A 22,947-nucleotide genomic window follows, 5' to 3' on the forward strand; every position below is an offset into this window, starting at 1 on the left:
CATCCCCACTGAGAAAGGAAATCCAAGGGCTTGCCCACGCTTTCCAGAAGGTCAGTGTGGGAGTCAGATCTCCAGGAGCAGCTGTTGGCTCTGCTTCGTCCTTACAGGACCTAAAGGGACTCCAAGAGACCTGGAGAAGGACTTTGACAAGGGCCTGGAGGGACAGGACACAGGGAATGGCTTCCCACTGCCAGAGGGCAGATGGGATACTTGGAAGGAATTGCTGGCTGTGAGGGTGGGCAGGCCCTGGCACAGGTTGGGCAGAGAAGCTGTGGCTGCCCCTGGATCCCTGGAAGTGTCCAAGGCCAGGTTGGATGGGGCTAAGAGCAAACTGGGATAATGGAAGGTGTCCCTGCCCATGGCAGGGGGTGGAACTGGATGATATTTAAGGTCCCTTCCAACCCAGTCCATTCTGGGATTCTGGGAATCACCACAGCAGAACCATTCCAGTGCACTCAAGTGTTAGGAAGTGGCCCTGAATGAACTCTTCCCTCTGCTGACAGCATTTGATGCCAGAAGCAGCGTGTGCTCCACCTCAGAGCGATCCAGCATCTCCACAAGCCTCCATAAATCCTCTTGGTCCAGAGGAGCAATGTGGGAACTCCCTCTGCTGCTTTGTCCACCCTGCACCCTCTGCCACAGCCTGGAGTGGCTGCTCCCTAAAAACCTGGAACCATCTCAGGGACTATTTGGCGGCATTTTGTAGAAGAAGATGCTTTGTCTCAAGTCTCCCCAGGTAGAAACGACAGGAAAGAGCTTCAAATTGCACCAGGGGAGGTTCAGATTGGATATTAGGGAAATTTCCTCATGGAAAGGACTGTCCAGCCCTGGCACAGCTGCCCAGGGAGGTTTGGAGTCCCCATCCCTGGGGGGATTTCAAAGCCCTGTGGATGTGGCACTTTGGGACAGGGGTCAGTGGTGGCCTTGGCCGTGCTGGGGGATGGTTGGACTCGACCTTAGAGGGTTTTTCCAACCTGAATGATTTCTGTGATTCTGAGTTGCAAGGCTGGTAAATTCTTTTCTTCCTGCTCGGTGATTGAGTAGAGGTGATTAAATTATAATTAAACAACACGTGGCGGGATTGATTGCCCTGCAGGTGTCGTCTCCCCCCTCGAAGGCCGGGTTCATTCACTGCAGGAGGCTGACATGTGCTTCATTTCACCTCCCCACCCCTCAGACAGGGATGCTGTAGGGATGCTCATAGGAGGAGCTGCTCCTGTGCCTGGGGAGCAGTGGGCACTGTGCCCTCTTCATCCCTGGCTTTTCCCACCTGCAGATGCTGATGCAAAGCTCATCCTCCCTGTGACACCCCGAATATCTGTGCTCCATAGAGCTGCACAGCTTTCTTCAGTGCCAGTGGAGAACTTCACACAGCTTTAAAGCTCTTCCAGGGGGAAAAACCTGAATTATCTGTCATGAGCACGCTCCTCTGAGCAGCAGATTTCTCTTCCTGAGCTGCTCTGCCAACTTCCAGTGGCAGAAATGCTCCTGACCCCGGGTGCAGGATTCAACATGAAGGACCAGCCAACCTTCAAATACACCCTTAGGGTATCCAGCCTGAACCCTTTCCTGCCTGCTGTGCTTCTGGGAACGTCAGCAGAGCCCTCAGGCACCAGTAAACTCTGCTGGGATGCTGGAATGTGATCCAGGGTCCTTATCCAGGGATGCTGGGTGCAGCTGCCCCAGAGCCAACCCCACAACCCAGCTCAATGCCAAGGATGGATAAGGCATCTGTATATCTATGGAAGTGGGCATTTGCTTGGCATGGAGCTTATAAATTGCCACTTGGAAGCTGCTGAATTAAAAACAGGACATAGAACTGTCCTAATGCTTTTAATAATTACGTGGGTTAATAATTTTTGCCCAGACAGATTGTGGAGCAACCTGGTCCAGTGGAAGGTGTCCCTGCCCAGGCAGGGGCTTGGACTAGATGGTCTTTAAGGTCCCTTCCAACCCAAACCATTCTGGGATTCTCTGTCGTTGTTCACCAGGTTTTCAAAGATCTGGAATTCAGAGTCTTGGCCAGTTCTACCTTTCCCTGTTCCCTTGAGTCTTTGCCTCCCTTCTTGTGCCCTGACCCTGTCCCTGTGCCCGCACAGCACCCAAACCCTTTGTCTCCCCATCTCCCTGAGCCCTCCCCAGCTGATCCCCCCTGAGCTCTGGCTGTCCCCTGGCAGGTGGTGCGGGACCAGATCTCCCACTGCACGGTGAAGCTGCGCCAGACCACGGGCCTGATGGAATATTGCCTGGAGGTCATCAAGGAGAACGATCCCAGCGGGTTCCTGCAGGTCGGTGTGGGGCCGCCGGGGGGGCGGGAAAGGCACTGCAGAGCCGAGGGTAAGGGCGGTGTGTCCCGGCTTTCCCAGCTGGAAAACCAAGGGCCAGCCTCTCTCATCACCTCCAGGTTCGCAGCAGGAACAGGGACCTTTCTTACCCTGACTGGAGGAACAGAGAGTTTTGGGTTAAATTTGCTAAACTGGGGGTTTAGCAGGAGGTGGTGGGTGGTGTCTCTCTGGAGCAGGGATCAGAACGTGCTGTTGGCTCTCCATTGGGAGACCAACATAACAGCCCTTGGGGACTGCATCCCACTGCTCATTCCTGGGCTGGTCCCTTTGGTCCCAGACCCTGCCTTCAAACAATCCCCAGAGCCCCTGAGCCCGCAGGGAAGGGTGACGCTGGAAACCACGTGCGACGTGCCAGCCTTTGGGGAGGCAGAGGGAAGGAGGAGAGCAGGGCAGGGGCACGGCACAGCACACATCCCAGCGCACATCCCAGTGATCCCTGGTGGCTGAGGGTGTTCCCTGTCCCCAGATCTCCGATGCTCTCATCAGGAGAGTGCACCTGACCGAGGACCAGTGGGGGAAGGGGACGCTCACCCCCCGCATGACCACGGATTTCGACCTGAACCTCGACAATGCCCCTCTGCTCCAGTCCATCCACCAGCTGGACTTTGTCCAGATGAAAGGTAAGGATATTTCCAGTGCCCTTTAAAAAGCCCATGTCTTCCCATTCCATGCAGCTCCTCACAGGAAAGGAATAGAAGAAGAGAGTTTTTCATCTTCTCCAGCAAGACTGGGCACTCCAGACCCAGAGTTACGCCCGCTCCCGTGTGTTTTCCACCCCTGGGCCAACCATCTACCTCCCTGCCTCGGATCCCTGGGCACCTGTGTGCCAGACCAGGGTGCCTGGAGCTTGGCTTTGCCTGGAAAACCGCTCTTAGTGCAGTAGAAAGTTATTAGTGCGTTAAAAAGTGCAATAGAAAGTGCTCTGTGGGTTGGAACCTGTAACCTTGGGAGCAGCACAAGGCTCTTCCCAAAGCTTCTGCTCACACACCCACACTCACTCAGTGCTGAGCAGCATCTGGCATGGACCAGATGTCCCTCCAAGCACGCAGAGCCACGTCACTCAGCCTGGGGACTCCTGTCCCTGCCCTCTCCTCACTGTTGGTTTGGACCTTCCTTTCGGTTTGAATTTCCTCCCCGTCCTCCGTTCCCTCTGTGCTCACTCTCATGTACCACCAAGAGCTGCTGCAACCTGGGAGCACTCTGGGATTTAGCAGGCCCAGGGAAGCTGAAAAAGGTGGAAAAAGGGCTGTGGACACAGGGAAGCTCAGGAGGACATTGAACATGGGCTGTACCTTCAGCTGCTCGTGGTTGCTCATCGTTAGCCCGGCTGTTAATTTGAAATGTCAGTGATACTTTGTGATAGCAAGCCCAGGGAGGGCTGGGTTGCTGGTTTACATTAGCCCTCCCTTCCTGCAATTTAGCCCAGAGGGTTATTTTTAATTAATAAGAGCAAATCTGCTGCTGGTTTATCCGCCCACCCTCCTCTCATCCTCTCCCTCCTCCTCTCAGCTCACCCTCGCCGTGGAAATAACCTGTTGGTTTTTCAGACTTGCAGAAGGTGGGGTTTGGATCCCAAATCTGTGTTGCAGCACCAGGGGAGGGAGGGCAACACCTGAGGTCTTGATGAGGAGGAGGAGGTGAGGAATAGATGCTGGGCATCCACACCCTGTGCCAGCCTGGCAGTTCCTGAGGGTCCAGCCCAGGAGGTGCAGGAGTCACAGAGGGAGAAAGCTGAGCCTTTGCCAGCAGGTCCATCTTTTCTCTCCCAGGCATTCATGGCTCCTCCACATCTCGTCTGGATTCTCCACGTCTGCTTGCACTGGCTCTTGTCACTTTGGGCACTGAGGATGAGGATGGTGGACGAGCAGCTCTGTTGAGAGGAGATGTGTCAGTGGGCATCTCCTTCCCCTGTCATGCTGTCACCTTTCCGTGCTTTTCAGAGCATGGGATCAGAGACAGGGCTGCATGACACATGTGGAGATTCCCAAATACAGTAGAAAAAAAAACTGGGAGTCCTTTCTTTGCCCTGTGTAGCTGATGGGAGCCATAGGGGATACTCAGCCCCTCAGCTTCGGGTCCTCTCCTTTTTGTTACAGTGAATTTATTTAATGGAAAAGCAGAGCAGCACTTGCTGCTGGGCTGTAGATAAGTCCAGGCTCAGGGCTCTGTGGAGCCTTGGGAGAGCGTCCCAGGTCTGGGATTGGCCGCTTTATACCATGTGTATTGTTGTGCTGCCAAAATCCCCCCAAATTAATCAGAAAAACAAGAACAAAGCAGAAAAGCTCTGGGGGAAACCTCAGCTTCACCAGGTTGGTGAAGGTGGAGGAATTTGGAGTCCTTTCTGCTTCCTTTCCACCTCCCACCCTCCAAACCGCAGTTACACCCCTGGTGCTGCCTTCCCAGCCTGGCAAGAAGTGCATCCCAGTGAATTCATCTTCCCCCTCCCCCTCCTCCCCCCGTGCGGTGCCAGCAGCCGGGGTGCCACTGATTGGGGTTTAGTTTCCTCCCCAGTGCCGGCCCCGCCGATCCTGCAGCTGGAGGAGTGCTGCACCCACAACAACAGCGCCACCCTGTCCTGGAAGCAGCCCCCCTTGTCCACGGTGCAGGTGGAAGGATACATCCTGGAGCTGGACGATGGCAACGGCGGCCAGTTCAGGGTGAGTGCTCGGAGCCGGTGCCAGCGGGAAGGGGAGGATGCTCCTGCCTCCGGTATTTCCCTGCCTTGAAGTGACCACCTTTGTGCAAGGCCCCTCTTCCCTGGAAAGGGGAATGGCTTCCCACTGCCGTTTGGGATATTGGGATATTGGCTGTGAAGGTGGCGAGGCCCTGGCACAGGTTGCCCAGAGAAGCTGTGGCTGCCCCTGGATCCCTGGAAGTGTCCAAGACCTAGTTAGAACAACCTGGTCTAGTGAAAGGTGTCCCTACCCGTGGCAGGGGGTGGAACAACATGATCTTTAAGGTCCCCCTTCCAACCCAAACCATTCTGGGATTCCAGGATTCCATGAAGCTCCGTGTTTTCAGGTTGCTGAATGTTTCATGCAAGGCATGCTAATTGCAGTGGAAACTTCATGCTTTGCCAGCTGCCAGCAAGCAGAGGTGTTTAAGGCCTGAGGGCTTTTAAATTGCTGTAATTACACAATTAAAATATGATTTTTCTCTGATCCGACACGCTGATAATTATCCTGGCGTGTTCACATCCACCGAGAGCGGGCACAGGGAACTTCCCACGGTGCTCTGAATTCATCCACAGAAAACTCAGGCAGGCAGGAGCCAGAGCAGAGTCCAGGTGGAAGAGAAGTGACATGGGTGGGATCTGGAGAGAGAAGGGAGCAGGAGGTTGTGTGTGGGGAGACCAAGTCTCAGTGCTTGCCTCTGATCATATTCCTTCCCAATATCCCATCTATCCCTGCCCTCTGGCAGTGTGAAGCCATTCCCCTTGTCCTGTCCCTCAGGCCTTGTCCCCAGTCCCTCTCCAGCTCTCCTGGAGCCCCTTTAGGCCCTGCAAGGGGCTCTAAGGTCTCCCTGGAGCCTTCTCTTCTCCAGGTGAACATTCCCAACTCTCCCAGCCTGGCTCCAGAGCAGAGGGGCTCCAGCCCTTGGAGCAGATCCATGGCCTCCTCTGGACTCATTCCAGCAGCTCCACATCCTTCTGATGTCGTGGGGGCCTCAGATCTGGGTGCAGCATTCCAGGTGGATCTCACCTGAGCAGAGCAGAGGGGCAGGATCCCCTCCTTCCCCTGCTGCCCACCCTGCTGGTGCTGCAGCCCAGACTCGTGTCAGGGAACAAATCACAGGGTCAATCTGCTCCGCCTTAACCACACAGCGCTCACAGGTCTGCCCCAGGGAGCAGAGCAGGGCTGAATCCCCGTGCATCCCGACCTGCAGGAGCTGTTCTCCCACCCCTGGGACTCCAGGGCCCGGGCAGTAACCGTGGTTGCCTTGCAGGAGGTGTACGTGGGCAAGGAGACCATGTGCACGGTGGACGGGCTCCACTTCAACAGCACCTACAGCGCCCGGGTCAAGGCCTTCAACAAGTCAGGAGTCAGCCCCTACAGCAAGACCCTGGTGCTCCAGACGTCCGAGGGTAAGGAATTGCAGCAGCTCCAGCCCGGAGCGCTCGGACACCGCTCCCAGCACGCCCCAGCTTAGCCCTGCTGGTGCTCCAGTACCTGAGCGTTCCCTGCAGGAAAGCCAGCGCTGGCCACGGGGGAGAGGTGGTGTCAGGGGCCTTAAACAGTGCCCAAATTTCTGTCTCACCCCTTTCCTTTGCAGAGGGTGTTGTCTGGGGAGGTGCAGTGAGAGATATTTAAATTTTGGGTGTTCTGTGGCACAAAAGGGAAGCTCAGATGTTTTCATTAATCCCCTTTAAAACAAAACACTGCCAGCGTTGCTCCTGAGGGCTGTGCATGGCTGGAACCACAGGATTCAGCCCCTGGAAGTGCAGGAGAGGGAACAGAGGGACCACAGAGCCCCATGGGTGTCCTTCCAGACGCAGGGATGCACAGCCAGCATCGTCTGCATCACCCCCACAGCAGCAGGAGCTCAGATGGAATATCAAACACTCCCTTGCAGGCTGCAGGGGAGTCTCCCCGCCTGGCTTTAAGTACATTTGTCACACCAGGCCCTTAATCCAGTGCGGAAAATTGGCTTATTTCTGCCATGCAGGTGGAGAGTGGCAGGGCTGGATCCGAGGTGGGAGTCGGAAGCAGCTGTGGAGGAAGGGATCAGTCTGCTGCCCCACAGCCTCACTGCCAGGCACAAAACCCCTCCCTGGGAGTTTTCCACGCTTGGTGGAATCCCTTTTCCTGACTCCCAGACTAAAATCTCTCTTCCCAAAGCTGTGTGAGGTTTTTTTTCCTGGCAGCATCCAGCTGGCTGGCAGCTGGGATCAGAAGGGAGCACACACAGCTCGTGGGGTGAAAGGAGGGCAAGAGCTTTCCTGCCACAGAACATCTCTGGTGGCTTTGAGCAAGGAGAAAAATGGGTTTTCTGCTGAAAAAATAGGAGGAAAAAGCAGAGCAAGGCTACACCGAGTGTTTCTCTTGCTGCCTGCACTTATCTGCAGGAGATAACCATTCCAGTTTGGAAAGGGAATGTGCCAGGCTTGGATGCGTGGGCAGGTCAGCAAGGAATGGGACTCGCTCACGTGTGACAGAGGTAGAGAGTGGAGAGCAAATCTGTGACAAACCTTCTCAGGGGAGAGGCAGGAAACTCAAATCAGTGGCACAAAGGCCTTGGCACTTCTGCCAGAGACACATCAGCGTGAGTGTTTGCAAAGCTGAGCACTGGGAAGCGTCCAGGAAGCCTCAGCATTCCTGGGGATGGCACAGCCCAGATCCAGCCCCGTGCTGGGGTGGCCAGGACCTCCACCAAAGCCTGAAGGTCAACAGTTCTCACCCACTTCACTCCCCAGCCTCACCAGCCTTGGCAGGAGACAGCAGAGCTTTGGCTCCTCATCGTGTTTGTGGCTCATGAAGACCCACGTGAGACACAATTCCCTGACCAAAACCAGCTGGGCTTTGAGTCACCCCCCAGCCAGGAGTCTGCAGGGTCCCCACTGTGATCTTCCCAGCTCGGATTTCCTCTCATAGGTGTTCTCACTGCCGAGCCAAGCCCGAGCTCAGCTCCAAAATGTGAAGGAATCTGTTCCTGGTGCTTGGTCCGTGGAGCGGAGAGAAGTTCCACTCCTCAGAGCATCAGGGTGAAAGTTTGCTGCCTTCAGCCCTTTCACTCGAGTGAGCTTTTGCATCTGCTATTCCAGCACGAAAGAAAAGAGGGAGGAAAAGTCAAATGGGCCTGGAGCATTCTGTGCTCTTAGAGGCCGTCTGAGCTTTTAAGGATTCAAAGAGAAATAAATTACATCTGTGCGCGGCTTCCGGATATCCGAGGGACTCGTTCAATAGGGCTCGCACGTCCCAGCTCTCTCTGAAGGTTGGGCTTTTATTCCTGGCTTTTACAGCAGCATCAAGGCCTTTAAGAGCTATTTTGTCTGAAGTAGGCTTAGCTTTTTTCCCCCCCCTCAGCTGAGCTCTGCAGCTTCCTGCAAAGGGTTTGTGTGGGCAGAGGGGACAAAAGAAGAGGCGGGCTCGATGCAGAGGGAACATCTCCTGGAACATGGCTGTCCTGCTGTAAGTGGTTATGAGGAATCCTTTATTTAAAAGCTGGTTTCTAGTCCTGGCCCCTGAGATCCTTGTCTGCAGCCCGTGGAAGGGAAGTGGTGTCTGCTCTTCCTTCAGCGAGCAGTGAAACGGGTGGTAGAGTGGGGAACGTGAAACATTCTTGCAGGGCCTCAGAATCTGAAGGGAAAAAGGTTGAGAAGAGGATAAAACTGGGTCTGGGGCTCTGTGGTTCCTGCCCAGCCAAACAGCCAAGGGGAGCCAGGCAGCACTGATGGGAATATCCCACCCCATGGGAAGGTGGCACATGCACAGGTTACAGCAAGAACATCTTCCCAGCCCATGGTGTGGGGCATCTTCTGCCCATCCCAAAGGAAACTACTGCAGTTCACTCTTCAAAGCTGGTTCTTGGTGCCACCAGCAGGACAAGGTGATCCCAGGCTGGGAGAAGGGCTGTGCCCCAGAGCCCTTCCCACATGCTGGGGCTTCCCAGGGATGAAGATCCCCATCATCAGCACGGCCAAATGGGAGCAGGGGCTGAAGGCAAAGTTCTCCTCTCCTGAGCTGATGTCAGGCTGTTTCACATCAGCCCTAGGAGTGTCTCCTGCCCTGTCACATCTTAGCCAAAGGCTCCAAGGCTCTGCCATGTGAGATCTGCCTTAATCTCTCTGTTCCACAAGCTCCTGGATGAAGTTCAGCTGTAGGCTGGGAAATCAGCCTGGAAGGGATTTTGGAAGGTGAGCCTGTCCCAGGGCACAGACATCTCCCAGCAGCTTGGCCAGTGGCAGCACTGCTTGGCTCTCCTCACCCCTGGGAGACCTCAGGACTCCCCCAGCCTCCTCCTCCTCCTCCTGGAGCTGGGCAGCTCCTGCACTCCTTGTCTTCCCTCATCCAGCAGATTTTCCAGGTTCTGGTCGGTCTCCTGCTGACTTAGGGAGCTTCCTAAGGGATTGGAGTCCGTAGGTGGGCTGGCTGCTGGGCTGCTTTTCTCTACACAGGTTTCTGAGATGCTTCTGAGTCCCTCCAGTGCTGTGCTTTTCCATGTGCTGAAAGGCAGGATGAAGGATCAGCTCACCCCAGGTGGAGATGGAGAAGAGGGGACTGTCCCTGCCTGCTCCCCAGGCCCAGAGCATCCACCTCCCTTCCCCAGCACAGTCAAGCCCCTCTTCTTTTCCTCTTCTTTCAAGCCCAGCTCCTCCTTTGGAGCCCAGCCTCAAATTCCTGGCCATCCATGGAACGACCCTCAGCAGCAGCCAGGGCTTTGTAACCAGCAGCTCTTGGAAAGGGGTGAAAACCCCCGGGGGAAACAGCCTGCAAGGAGCTACAGGGTGCTAACTAGGGGGAGCCATGAGCATTGCTGCTCGTGGTAGCAGCTCCTTTCACTCTTGGTAGGCCTTAGAGCCCGTCCCTGCCTAACCTTGAGCTCTGTTTTTTGACCTGTTGTGCAATAATTTATGTAACCCGTGTCTGACCCCACTGACACCCTTTGCCTCCACAGCCTCGGCCGCAGCAGCAGAGAAGTCACAACCCCCTGGGCAAAGAAATGGTCTCCTTTTTTACCTGTTTTAACGTGATTTCCAGCTCAGTCCGTGTTCGCAGCTGAGATGGGAAGGCTGGGGATTCAGTGTGCCGGGAATTTCAGTGTGTGGATGGTGGATTCCGTGTTTTCATGTTGACGTAGCCCTGGACAAGGCTAGGGAAGAAGTTGCAGGAGGTGACCACGTGTGTGGAAACAGATGACCCGAGGGGCTCCCTCCACTCTGCCATTTTGCTGTGAATCCCACAAGTTAAATTCTTGCTGTAAGGCTCAGATGTGTTTTGACAGGTCCAAAGGGATACCAAGAACACAACATCCCGAACAACCCTTGAGTAAGGTGGGTGCCTGGTGGTTCTTTAGGGCGACAGAGCTTAGTGCAGCCCTGCAAAAACGCCTTTTCAGTGTTACCAGCTGGTTTGTCCACCATTATTGTGCACAGAAAGATGTATGAAAGCACAATGGGGAGTGTGCGTGGTAACCTGTGAATTTTTTTAGGTGCCAAGAGGTGCAGGACCCCCTTTAAGGCAAAACCTATTGAGTTTGTCGTGCTGAGGCGGGAATTTTGAAGATGAGCACGTTTTCCTTGCTGGCACTGCCAGGCAAGGCTTGCCCTGTGAAGGGCCTGGCTGGGTCGCACAGCACCAGGATCCGCGCGGTGCCGGAGCATCCGCGCTCCGCTCCGGGATCCGGGTGCGGGGGCGACGGGAGCGGCGCCGTCCGGAGCGGAGAGCCCGTTTCTGATCTCTAGTTTGCGTTGATCTTACGTTTAGACACGCAGTCAGAAGAGCAGACCCTCCCTTTTCCAGTGCCTTTGGAAAGATCGCAGCTTCGTAGAATGAGTCCTTTCTCCTCCACCCTTAACCTGCAACCCAGCTTCTCGGGGAGATCCTACTTTGAGCTAAGATCTTCGGCCCACCAGCTGAGCTTGCATTCTTCCTTACAGTCCCTGAATTCAGCCGGTGAGCTGAGCACCTCTGGCGTTTCCTCTTGGTCTGTGCTTCTGGGCATCTCCCAACTATCTGTTCGTTCTGTTCCGCTGTGTTTGTTTTCTCCCATGACATGCGGATGGATGGCAGGGGGGGAATTCTTTCTGTTTGTCACTGGCCTGCTCCTGCCGCCGAGGGGGTTCTGGTGGCCCGGTTCTTGTGGTGTTTTCGTCTCTATGTGGGCAGTTTGGGGTGATGGAACAGCACAGTAACTCCTCGTGTGGCTGCTGTTCTCGGCAGGGCGTTGCTGGACCCTTCAGCAAAGCAGATCAAAGAATTCCAGACTGGTTTGGGTTGGAAGGGACCTTAAGGACCATCCAGTTCCAACCTTCTGCTACAGGCAGGGACACCTTCCACTAGGAGATCCCTCATCTCTAGTTTCCTTTGATCTTATGTCAAGGGACAGTCAGAAGGAAAGACCTTCCCTGGGAGAAACCTGTGGGAACACCTCGATGGTTTGTTTTCCCTGTACAGGCAGGAGGCGCAGCCCCTGCTGTGAGATTTGGTCTGTGAAATCAGTGTGGCTGATTAAATCTAAACCCCTCTTAAGGTAGAAGCAAGTCTGGATGCAGGTAAGGTCTAGCTTGTTGCTCAGAGAGGTTGTGGACTCCCCATGCCTGCAAGTGTTCAAGGTTGGACGGGGCTTGGAGCAACCTGGGATAGAGGAAGGTGTCCCTGCCCATGGCAGGGGGTTGGAAAAAGATGATTTTAAGTCCCCTACAACCCAAACCAGTCTGGGACTCTCTGATTCCAGCTCAGGCCAGCTCCCAGCCCAGCTTAGGACCCTGGAGACGTGGGCTCTCGTCTGCTCAGCTTTGAGCACTGGGCTCGGCTTTTCCAAAGCCAGACACGGTGGCACCAAACCTTTGTTTTCTGCAGAGCAGAGGACACCACTCCTGTGATGCCTCGCTCATCTGGCAGCCCCCACACGAGCGCTTGGCTTCCCCCCGTTATTCCCAAAATCCTGGGCTGTGGTGGGACACCAGTCAGGCAGAACGAGGGATGGTTTCGGGCAGCCAGCGAGGAGCCACAGGCACAGGGATCTCTCGGAGCTGTTTTCTAACCACTCTTTGCACATCTCCCTTTGCCAAAGATCCTGGGCCCCGATTCTCCCTCCGCTCTGGATTTACACCGCTCCGGTGGCGCAATTCCCGCCTCCCTCCGGTGCGAGCCCGGGAAGAATGGGGGCCCCCGATCGTTTGGTTTCCATCCCATAACGCGGAATGAGGAATGCTGCAGCATGGCCCTTGCCAGAATAACCGGGGGGGGGGCGGGGACCCTGCAAACTTTTCTTTTCTCTGTGCTTTTTGTGTTTCCTTTCTCCCCGTGCTGCTGTGAGCTGATGGCTTCTGCGCTGCTCTGTTAGGAATGTTCCTTCCCTTGTGTCCAGTGTTCCCACCTGTGTGGGCAGAGTGGACCCTCTGCAGCCGCACTCTGGGGTGGGGGGGACGGGGAGAAAGGGGGCCCTGAACACCAAAACAAGAGCTTGGACCACAGCGATGGGCAGAGACCTTGCAAAGCACTTTCTGAACAGGGGCACGGGGCATGATTCATTAAAACAGCCCCGGGAGGTGCCACGGGAGCACGGCACGGAGCACAACCACAGCCATCGGGCACGTCAGGAGGGGGGAAAAACCAGCCACAGGGTGTCCTTAAAATCCAGAACCTTTTGTGAGTGCTGTTCCGGGCAGTGCGGACATGGGGCTTCCTGTTGTCCTCTCCACCTGGGGAGGACAAGCCTCTGGATCAGGACAAGCCCCTGGATCAGTCCCTTGCTGCATCCCGGCTCCCCAGAGGTATTTGCAGCCATCAGTCAGGCACAGGAGGATAAAGGGCACCCCAACACGTCCTGCCCATGCAGTTGATGCATAGCCTGGTGTCCTTTGCCCTTCTGCCCCCAGGGACCCCCTTTCCTTCCCCACCCTTACCCAGACCACACATCCATCAGGGAGGCAGCCTGGAAGAGCTCGGTGCTCCCTATCCACTGGACACACCAGTGGCTGCTCTTTGCTCAGTCCCTCTCCTCCAAGGAGTGGTTTTTTCAGTCAACCCTGAGAATATTTACCCAATAGCCAAGATACCCCCACCAAGGCTAAAACTTCCTGCTTCTTTCTCTGGAGAAAAGCTGAACAATTCGGCACCTTGAGCAACCGGGATACGGTCCCGCCATAAACTCACGCGTTGTGTTTGTGACCCAGCTCGTGCTCTCTGGCTTTTAATGAATCAGGCCTCCCGTGGCTGCTGGATGCTTAGTTAATGATTAAATGCTCCCCAGTGTTTGTCAGGCGGTTGTTGTTCCTCAGCTGTGATGTGTGAAATGTAGTATCTCTTTATAGGATGCACTTTTGACACGCAAGGATCGCCTTACTCTCAATTAGGCAAGTATCTTTATTACAGTTCACTGGCACCCCCACCGCGTGTTGCTTCATCTTTTTTATTGCTTTTTAATCTTTTAACTTTTCTTTGGCGACTGAGCAGCGTTTCTTGCTCACACCCTGCTTGCAGAGCACTCTCGGATGTCAGAGAATCATGGAATTGTTGAGGTTGGAAAAGCCCTCTAAGATCGTCGTTCCCCCAGCGCTGCCAAGGCCGCCACCGACCCGTGTCCCCAAGTGCCACATCCACGAGGGTTTTAAATCCCTCCAGGGATGGGGACTTTGCCACTGCCCTGGGCAGGAGACAAATTTGAAGGAAGAGTGGGGATTAGTGTAAGATGTGAAGACATTTTAAGTTTTTCCCTCTGTGGTTTTAAGGAGAAGCCTGAGGTCAGTGCTCTGGAGGTGGCTCTGTAATTAAGAGCTGATCCTACTGCTCTCCTCTTGCTCTTTTAAACTGCCAGAGGACAGGGTTAGATGGGATATTGGGAAGGAATTGCTGGCTTTGAGGGTGGGGAGGCCCTGGCACAGGTTGCCCAGAGAAGCTGTGGCTGCCCTTAGATCCCAGGAAGTGTCCAAGGCCAGGCTGGATGGGGCTTGGAGCAACCTGGGCTAGTGAAAGGTGTCCTTGCCCATGGCAGGGGGTTTGGAACTAGATGATCATTAAGGTCCCTTCCATCCCAAACCATTCCATGATTCAGTAACTCTAAAACAATACCTATTCCCGTTCAATAAGGGCACTTGAACGTGGGCCAAATGCTGGTGAGGCAATTAACCCCTCTGCAGCTAATTAAAACCAGGTGCTTGCTGCTTGCCTGTCCTCTTCGGACTGCCTGCAGGGTCGATCATGTTCATTCCCCTGGGAGAAGGAGTCCCCATCCCCGTGGGATTCCTCCATCACTGTGCCACCCTCCCTGCCCCTGCTTGCAGCCCGAGCCCATCTTTGTGCCGTCCCGCCCCGTCCTGCTGCAAACCCCTGAACATTCCCTGCTCTGGCTGGAGAGCCAGGCAAGCAAGGATGGTTTTTCTCCTTCCTCCCCTCACCCAACCTGACGTGCTGTTTTCTCTCCCGCATGCCTTTCCCTTGGAATGACCACAGTTGACATTAAAAAAATGGTGGCAGGTACGGCCGGGGCTGTGTCGGGTGGCGGTGGCGGCGTCAAGGGCGTTGCATGTGATCTGTCCTGTGGAACTCCCAATAAACCAGTGAATCAGTCTCACCAGAGTGCTTTATTTTTCAAGCCGTGTTCAAGCTGTCAGAGTGTTTTTGTGGATGTGTCACTTCACGTTTCGGTGGCCGCCGGAGAAAACCACGCGGGGCGGGGAGAGCCGGGCTGGTGGCTTGTGTCCCTCTGCCTTGTCGAGGACGTGGCACTGTGTCTGTCAGATTGTCAGCATTTACACCAGCGGCTGTACTGAGTCCTGGAGGGTTCGGGGGGTTTTCCAGCCTTCCCGTGATCCGGCTCTTGTCTCGCGTGTGGCTCGTTGCTCGGCAGGGAGGTTTCCCGGTGTGACGGAGCATCTCTGTCGATGTAGACCTTTCTGTGTGCTTCGGGTTCCCAAAGACAGCCCTCAGATACACGCACAGAGTTTATCTGCTGATCCTCAGTCCCCTTCCCACACTGACCTGACCCTGCAAGCTGCTGCATGAGTAACCAACTCTTAGTTGTAAAAGTTACATTCAAGGCCGGGTTGGACGGGGCCTGGAGCGACCTGGGATAGGGGAAGGTGTCCCTGCCCGTGGTAGAGGGTTGGAAGGAGCTGGGCTTTAAGGTCCCTTACAACCCAAACCATTCTGTAATTCCGTGTTAGATAGAGCCGGAGACCTGTCTGGTATCTCATGTCTCCTGCTAGGGCCAAATTTTAGGAGATCTTGAGGATCCTGCAGGCTCTTGAGCCGAGACAGACGTTGGGAGGGGATGGAGACATGGACCAGCAAGAGCAAAACTCCTCCTGGCCATAAAACCTCAGCCACACTGGCATCTGCAGCCAGAGGAGCTCAGAGCACCCCTCCACGCTGGAAGTTGCTCTCTTGTGAGCCAGCAGCCCCCTCCACCTTGCAGCTCCCTGCGTGCTCTGTGTCATTCCCTGCATGCAGCATGTCCGTGTCCGTGTCCGCTCCACGCGGCTCCGGCGGCCGCGCCCCACCCTAACCCGGCGCTCTCTGTGTGTTCCAGTGGCTTGGTTCTCTTTCGACCCCTCCTCTGCCCACGCCGACATCATCTTTTCCAACGACAACCTGACTGTCACCTGCAACAGCTACGATGACAGGGTTGTGCTGGGGAAAACGGGCTTTTCCAAAGGGCTCCATTACTGGGAGCTGTCGATCGATCGGTACGACAACCACCCCGACCCGGCCTTCGGCGTGGCACGCATCGATGTCCTGAAGGATGCCATGCTGGGCAAGGACGACAAGGCCTGGGCCATGTACGTGGACAACAACAGGAGCTGGTTCATGCACAACAACTCCCACACCAACAGGTACGTGGCTTTGGAACGGGGTCTTTTCCTCCAGGGAGAATGCAGCCCAAGCTCAGCCCAAGGAAGAGGTTGTGGCTTTGCCAGTGGCACCTACAGGTGCCCATGGGAAGGGAGACATCAGTCCCAGTCGCCTCTATGAGAGGATATGCCCTTGCCCAGAGCAGGGACAGTCCCTGCCTGGCTGGTGTTGCCTTGCTCCAGTATTCCTTCACTTCTCTTTCCATGCTGACTCTTTCCATGGAGCATCCCCTTCCCAGTAACGCCCAACTGGCAACTCCTGCAACAAGATAACAACATTTCCCGTGATCCCTGTGCCACAGCTACTGCTCCTGTTCCCTGTGGGGCTGGGGACTTGGCTTGGGGAGAGCCTGGTGTCACCTTCCTGCAGCCTCAGGGGCCATTCCCTCATGGATCAGCAGGTTTTGGTGTGGGTCCTTCAGCCTTGCTCCCCAGTTCCATGTGTTTCCCCCATGGTTGTGGCTGCTCCCAGGGTCGCTTTGCCTTTGGGGACATCACAAAACCAGGAGCAGGTCATGGCTCCTGGGTGACATTCAGCATCTTCAGTCCTTGAGGTCCAGGCCCTGAACCCTGAGCCAGGAGCCTGGGGGATGTTAAACCACTGACCTCTTCCCCCCAGGACCGAGGGTGGGATAACGAAAGGTGCCACGGTGGGAGTGCTGCTGGATCTGACCAGGAGGACTTTGACGTTCTCCATCAACGAGGACCAGCAAGGTCCTGTCGCCTTCGAGAACCTGGAGGGCCTGTTCTTCCCCGCCGTCAGCCTCAACAGGAACGTGCAGGTACGGGCTGGGATGGGCTCCCTGGAGCATCCCCAGGGTGGTCTTGCTGTCACACTGCTCCTCTTGCTGCTGCCACTGCAGTGGGAGTTGCTGCTCAGCAGCACAGGGGCTTGGTGGAGCAGGAGGGCTCTTGTGCGACAGGGACAGCTCGGAAAGAGCTAAACTTAGACCCTAAACTGCCTGTGGGCCTTCAAAATCAGGACAGGCCTTCCTGCAGCCACAGATCCTGCTGGCTGCTTGCTCCAGGTTTCTCCGTCAGGGCTGCTGGAGCACCAGGATTCTCCAGCCCTTCCTGGTCGATGGGGTTTGATAACTCTGTGTTGTGATGCTACCCCACAAGAGCCTCACCAGCTCGTACAGCTCTCCCAGGACCCAGATGGGACCATCACCAGGGAGAAGGGCGCCTTTTAAAGCCTATTTCCCTCTGGGGCATTTCAAACCCCTCTTCTCTCCCTCTCTCCCAAGCTCTCAGCATTCCTGAACATCACCAAGCCGTGGCTCCCTGGGCCGATCCGGTATTTCCATCTTTCATTTTTCTCCTCACTGATCACATCCCTGCTGTCATCCCCCCATGGGAGTGTTCCACATTCACCCAACCTGGCTTTGGCACACCCACCCTGCCACTGCCCTCACCTCCAACCTGCACAAGTGCCCAGGAACACGTTGCACAGAATGGATGATCTCGGGGTGTCAGGAATTTTGGCACAGTCCTCTACAGGGGATGTCAAAGCTGGAGAGGGACTTTGGACAAGGGCCTGGAGGGACAGGACAAGGGGGAATGGCTTCCCACTGAAAGAGGGCAGGGATAGATGGGATATTGGGAAGGAGGTGAGGCCCTGGCACAGGTTGCCCAGAGAAGCTGTGGCTGCCCTTGGATCCCTGGAAGTGTCCAAGGCCAGGTTGGACTGGGGCTTGGAGCAACCTGGGCTAGTGGAAGGTGTCCCTGCCCATGACAGGGGTGGAATGAGATGATCATTAAGGTCCCTTCCAACCCAAACCACTCTGGGATTCTGTGAACACTTCTGTGCAAGGGCAGAGGCACCAAATGGCCTCTGTAAATTAGGGATCCATGGATTAGGACTTGCTCTATTATATCCATCAGGATACAGGGTTTACTGTGCTGTCACCAAGGCAGTGACAGTTTTGCAGCAGCACTGAGGCAGAGGTGGGTCCCAACCACCCCAAACCCTGGGAGCATCCCTGCCACAGTGTCCCACTCCAAGGGCCTTGCAGGCAGGGGAGTCTGCCCGGCTTGGAGAAGGGCTGGCAAATGTTTGATTAGGAAACATTAAAGAAGCCCCTCTTGTCTGCACTGGGTTTAGAGGTACTGTATTAATTTGGAGTGGTAAAAATGTCCTGCTGTGTGATGGGTTTCATTCCTACCTCAACCCTCTGCACAGCCATAAGGGACAAGGCATTTCTGGAGCCCCTCGGCTTTTGTGGGTTCTCTGGACAAGGCAGAGCTTAAATCCCCTGACAACAGAGAAATCCCGTGGGATGCTGATAAAAGACTGCTAATAAATCCAAGTCATTCATTATCCTTCTTCAGAGGCGTGTGACTAATTAAAAACAACTCTAATTAGGAAGAAAGTCATTGTATTTTAGACAAAGTTTTCTGTAAATCTGTACCTGAAGGGCAAAACGCTGCTGCTGCTGCTGCAATAAGAGGAGGAATTGTGCTTTCCTCCCAAATTAAGGCATTTGTGGAGGGAACTGGGTTCCCCCTGTGCTGCTCACTGGTGTGTGTGAGCACTTCAGGGCCTGGTCCCTTGCCCAGTCAGTCCATACACACCGAGCCTGCCCGGATCCCTGATGGACCAGGATTTTTCCTGGACCAGTGAACCTCAGGTCTCCAGTATTTCCTTCCCTCTCCCTTTGTCTGGCATTGCAGTCTGTGCTGCATCACTCCCCATCCCTGGATGAAGCCAGGACAAGAGCCTAACTCCCATTTTCATGGAATCATGGATGGCTTGGATTGGGAGGGACCATTAAAGTCTTCACTTGAGCATCCCCCCCACCTATCCCCCCATCACCCTGATACTGCTCAGCTTCCCCACCACAAAGATCCTTCCTCCCATCAGCATCCCCTCCACTGTCCCTGTCCCCTCCACTGTCCCTGTCCCCTCCACTGTCTCCATCCCCCCTCAGCTCAGGGGCTTCTCCAGGGTCTCCCATAATGGCTTTGCTGTCCTTCATCCCCTCTTATCCATCCCATCTGCACAAAGACCCAGCTCCTGCCATCTCCCACCTCTCTGGCAGCCATCTGTCACAATGCTGGGAAGATCTGGGGTGTGGTGCCCCTGGTACCAGCAGTGCCAGTTCACAGGGGCTCCAGCAGCACCAGCAAGTCGGGAACAAGCCACCACCACAGTTCTGGGGACACCCCCAGCCCATCCTGCAGCAGGGAGGATGCGTGGAAGGACAGGAGGAGCTCCCCCACATCCTGCCTTTCCCTGGGTGCTGCTCCCGCCCTCCCTGGGGGCGATGTGCCAGCTGCCATGCCGTGAGCTGGGTGGGGTGGTGGGACACAGCTGAGCCACGCGTCTCTCGCTGCAGGTGACTCTGCACACCGGGCTGCCGGTCCCCGAATTCTACGCCTCGCGCTCGGCCATGCCGTGAGGATGCTCCCGGAGCCGGCTGCCTCTTCTTGGGATGAGAGGAGCCAGCCCGTTCCCTCCTGCAGGACAAGGCCGGCCACGCAGCCGCTGGGTCCCCGCTCGGCTGCCGGGTCCCTGCGGCCGGAGACGGGGAGGGAAAGCGGGAAGGAAGCCCCCAGCTTTCGGCCGTCTCGGCTCTCCGGCCTCCGCGCTGTCCTGTGTGTGTGCGCTTCGCTCTTTAGCTCTTCCTGGCTGATGAAGTACTTAGGTAGCCTGAGCTGTTCTCCTGTGTCCGCTTTTAGGTTTGGTTTCACTGATTTCGGTTGGGGTTTTTCAGGGGAGAGGGAAGTCCCGTCTGGTTCCGCAGAGCGCTCTCCCCTCCCGTGGGGCCGGACGGAGGGACCCCCCCACCACGGGAAAGCTTCCGCCCCTGCCAGCCCGGTTACTTTGCAGGATATTTCTTTCCCCTGTGGCCTTTCTTGCAGAGCACCCTCGGTCATGTGTAGAGGTGGGTCCTGGATTACCAGTCAGTCTCCGTGTCCTTACCAAAACGCCCGACTCTGTCCCGTGTCCCCCTGGGGCGCAGCGGTGGGGCAGGGGGTGGCCACCCTATTCCCGGGTGCTCCAGGTGCTGGCAGGCCCTCGTTTCGATGCCAAGCACCCACAGAGGGGCGGGGGGTGTTTCTTCCCTGGCTCCCCACACCCCAGTGCCAGCACACGCGCCACAGCCATAGGCCGGAGAGCCCTCGGCCGGCTCTCTGGAGATTAGCGTTTATTTTTTTATAGTTGCCATATAAAGCCTAGCCTTAAATTGAACTGATAGTGTCCTTCCGATCACCGGAGAATCCATTCTGCAGTGAGGGTCTGACGGGGAGCCCAGGCATGGGGTTGGGATGGGATGGGGTGGGACGGGGAGGAAGGAGAGTGGCCACAGCCCTGCCATGCACTCAGGAATACGTGCCCGTTGCCCTGCCCACGCCTGCTGCCGGCAGCAGTTCCCGGCAGCCTCCGCTCCCTACTTGACTTTCTGGTAATTCAGAGGCAGGAGAGGACCGGGAGGTCGTGGGTGCCGTGCCCGGTGCCAGCCCCCATTCCCGAGCCGAGGGCACCTGCATGCTCATATCCCCACGCTTCGCTTTCCGGTCCCTCGCCGGCTCCCGGCGCGGCTGGTGGAGCCAGGACAGGCAGTGGGATCACTGCCCAGTGCGTGCCAGTGTTCCCAGCCTGGCCAGATATTCCCAGCCCGGCCGCAGAGCCGCAGCTCTTCGCTCCAGGGCCGGCTGGGACGCGACGGGAATCCCGGCCCAGCAGAAAGACAAGTGTAAATAGCCCGTTCCCTACCGGCGTGCCCTCCTCTAGGACGGTCCCATTCGTTCCCTCGTTGCTCTGGCATTAAGTTTTCCTAATTTATTGGATGGGTGCTATCTCGTTGACTCACACCGAGCCGTGTTGCGGGACAACGCCGAGCGGCTCCTCGGTGAATCCCTGAGGAGCCCCCGTGGCCGGCTCACCCGGGGCTCCTCTCCAGCCGTTTTCTCCCGTTCTTTAGGATGTTCATGGTGCTTATTAGACCCCCAGTGATTGTAAGACGTCGTCCCCCCCACCCCGTGCCGCGATGGTAGCTGCACTCAGCCGCTGTACTGACGAGAAGTGTCATGTTTGCTGTTCTAATAAAGGACTTTTATGAGAGAAGGGCGGAGCTTCCCGGAGCATCTCTGTGCCACCACAGCCCCCGGGCTTCAGTTCCCATCTCGTCCCCCTGGTGGATGTCCCTCAATGCCCCTGTCTGGAGGCAGCAGCAGGGAATGGGCAGAACTCGGACCATGGGAGGGAAGGAGGATGGAAGTCAGTTAAAGAAGGAATCCTTACCTGTGAGGGTGGGGAGGCCCTGTCTCAGAGAAGCTGTGGCTGCCCCATCCCTGGAAGTGGTCAAGGCCACGTTGGGTGGGAGCTTGGAGCAAGCTGTGCTAGTGGAAGGTGTCCCTGCCCATGGCAGGGGGGTGGAACAAGATGATCCTTAAGGTCCCTTCCAACCCAATCCATCCTGGGATTCTCTGGAACCCAGTGCTGCGACAGCACCATGAGATGACCAAAGGGCGGGGGGTGTCTCATGCCACTGTGTCCCCTTCCCTGGCATGGCAGCTCCCCCTCCTTCAGTGGTGCCAGGGCTGGTGAGGCAGCAGCACCCCCGGAGCAGCAAGGACAGGAGATTTAATTTATCCCCCCGTGACCAGGAGATGCCCCAGGAGGGAGACAGGTCATTGCAAACCTGTGCTACCCCCGTGCGTGGGGAGCCAACCCAGGCACAGCCAGGAACCCCAAATCCAGCAGTCCCACATCCCACCCAGCCTTTTCCTAAACCTTTCCTGAGCAAGCTCCTACGTCCCCTCTTCATGAGAGGCAGTGACAATTCCCCATTCCCAAGCTGGATGCTGAGGTGGGAGAGAGGTTGCAGCTCCCAGCCCTGGTGATGTGGGGCCACTCAGGGCTCCCCGCTCCATCTGCAGCCCATCCGCAGGGATGAGGGATATAGGAAAGGAGGGATGGAATCCTGCAGGAGGGAGGAATGACCAAGGCTGGATACAGAGCAGCATCTCCCCAGGGATAATGAAACAGAGGCAAAATGCTAAGGGATGAGTGGTGGGGGGTCATTTCCAAGGGAACAGCATGGACAGTTCTCCCAGGGGTCTGAGAAGGGCTTGCTGCTGGAATATCAGAGCCTGCTCTGTTTTCTTGGAGTGCCTCAGGAGAAGTTTTCAATGTGCAGCCTCTGAGCTCACCATGGGCTCAAGTCCAGGCCTAAAGAAGAAAATGTTAATGCATTAAGTGCATCTCGGAAGGATGTTTGTCCTTTCCAGAGCGGGAACGTGCCCGGGGACACCGGAGATACAGGAAACTGCATCCTCCCTGCAGCATGAAAAACCAGCCTGGAAGTCATGGACAGCACAGGGAACAGCCCAGGGACAGAGGATCTGGTGCAACAGGACAAGGGGGAGCGGTTTTACACTGACAGAAGGAGATTTAAATGAGATACTAGGAAGAAATTCTTCTCTGTGAGGGTGGGCAGGCCCTGGCACAGGTTGCCCAGAGAAGCTGTGGCTGCCCCTGGATCCCTGGAAGTGTCCAAGGCCAGGCTGGACGAGGCTTGGAGCAATCTAGGATAGTGGAAGGTGTCCCTGCCCATGGCATGGGGTGGAATGAAATGGTCTTTAAGGTCCCTTCCAAACCAAACCATTCTGTATGATTCTATTATTATCCAAGTGGAAGCCTGGGCATGCTTCTAACCTAACCTAACCCTGCCCTCTGGCAGTGGGAAGCCATTCCCCCTTGTCCTGGCACTCCAGGCCCTGGTCCAAAGTCCCTCTGCAGCTCTCCTGGAGTCCCTTTAGCCACTGGAACAGTCTCTAAAGTCTCCCCAGAACCTCCTCCAGGCTGAACACCCCCAGCCTCCAAAGCACAGAGCATCTCCATGGCCTCCTCTGGACTTGTTCCAGCAGCTCCACGTCCCTGTTGGTGGCCCAGAGCTGGAGCACAGGTGGGGCCTCACCTGAGCAGGGCAGAGGGGCACAATCCCCTTTCCTTGTCCTGCTGCCCACGCCCTGGGATGAGCCCGGGACACTGGGCAGGGAAAGCAGACAGGCTGGAAACTGCGGAGCCATGGCCAGGGGGGCGGAGGAGGAGGAGAAGGAAGTGTTGCGTTGGAAGCTCCT

At 56.1% G+C, this 22,947-nt stretch overlaps 1 protein-coding gene across 3 annotated transcripts in view; it reads left to right on the forward strand.

The window, feature by feature from the left end:
• Positions 1 to 20,929, forward strand: part of TRIM9 (tripartite motif containing 9) — a 58,405-nt gene extending 37,476 nt beyond the window's left edge. Inside the window, exons 4-13 of one of the 3 annotated variants that reach the window (XM_050336115.1) lie at positions 2,178 to 2,288; positions 2,812 to 2,965; positions 4,845 to 5,002; positions 6,291 to 6,429; positions 10,769 to 10,957; positions 13,321 to 13,362; positions 14,459 to 14,482; positions 15,537 to 15,840; positions 16,478 to 16,640; positions 19,197 to 20,929. In XM_050336115.1, the coding sequence (XP_050192072.1) occupies positions 2,178 to 2,288; positions 2,812 to 2,965; positions 4,845 to 5,002; positions 6,291 to 6,429; positions 10,769 to 10,957; positions 13,321 to 13,362; positions 14,459 to 14,482; positions 15,537 to 15,840; positions 16,478 to 16,640; positions 19,197 to 19,259 (1,347 nt within the window). In that variant the 3' untranslated portion in view covers positions 19,260 to 20,929. The remainder of the gene's footprint in view (positions 1 to 2,177; positions 2,289 to 2,811; positions 2,966 to 4,844; positions 5,003 to 6,290; positions 6,430 to 10,768; positions 10,958 to 13,320; positions 13,363 to 14,458; positions 14,483 to 15,536; positions 15,841 to 16,477; positions 16,641 to 19,196) is intronic. The other 2 variants (XM_050336116.1, XM_050336117.1) reach the window with 2 other exon arrangements.
• The last annotated feature ends 2,018 nt before the right edge of the window (positions 20,930 to 22,947 follow it).

The sequence above is a fragment of the Myiozetetes cayanensis genome, unplaced genomic scaffold (assembly GCF_022539395.1).
Source record: "Myiozetetes cayanensis isolate MyiCay16 unplaced genomic scaffold, myiCay2020 scf6-25, whole genome shotgun sequence".
In the NCBI taxonomy this organism is placed as follows: domain Eukaryota; kingdom Metazoa; phylum Chordata; class Aves; order Passeriformes; family Tyrannidae; genus Myiozetetes; species Myiozetetes cayanensis.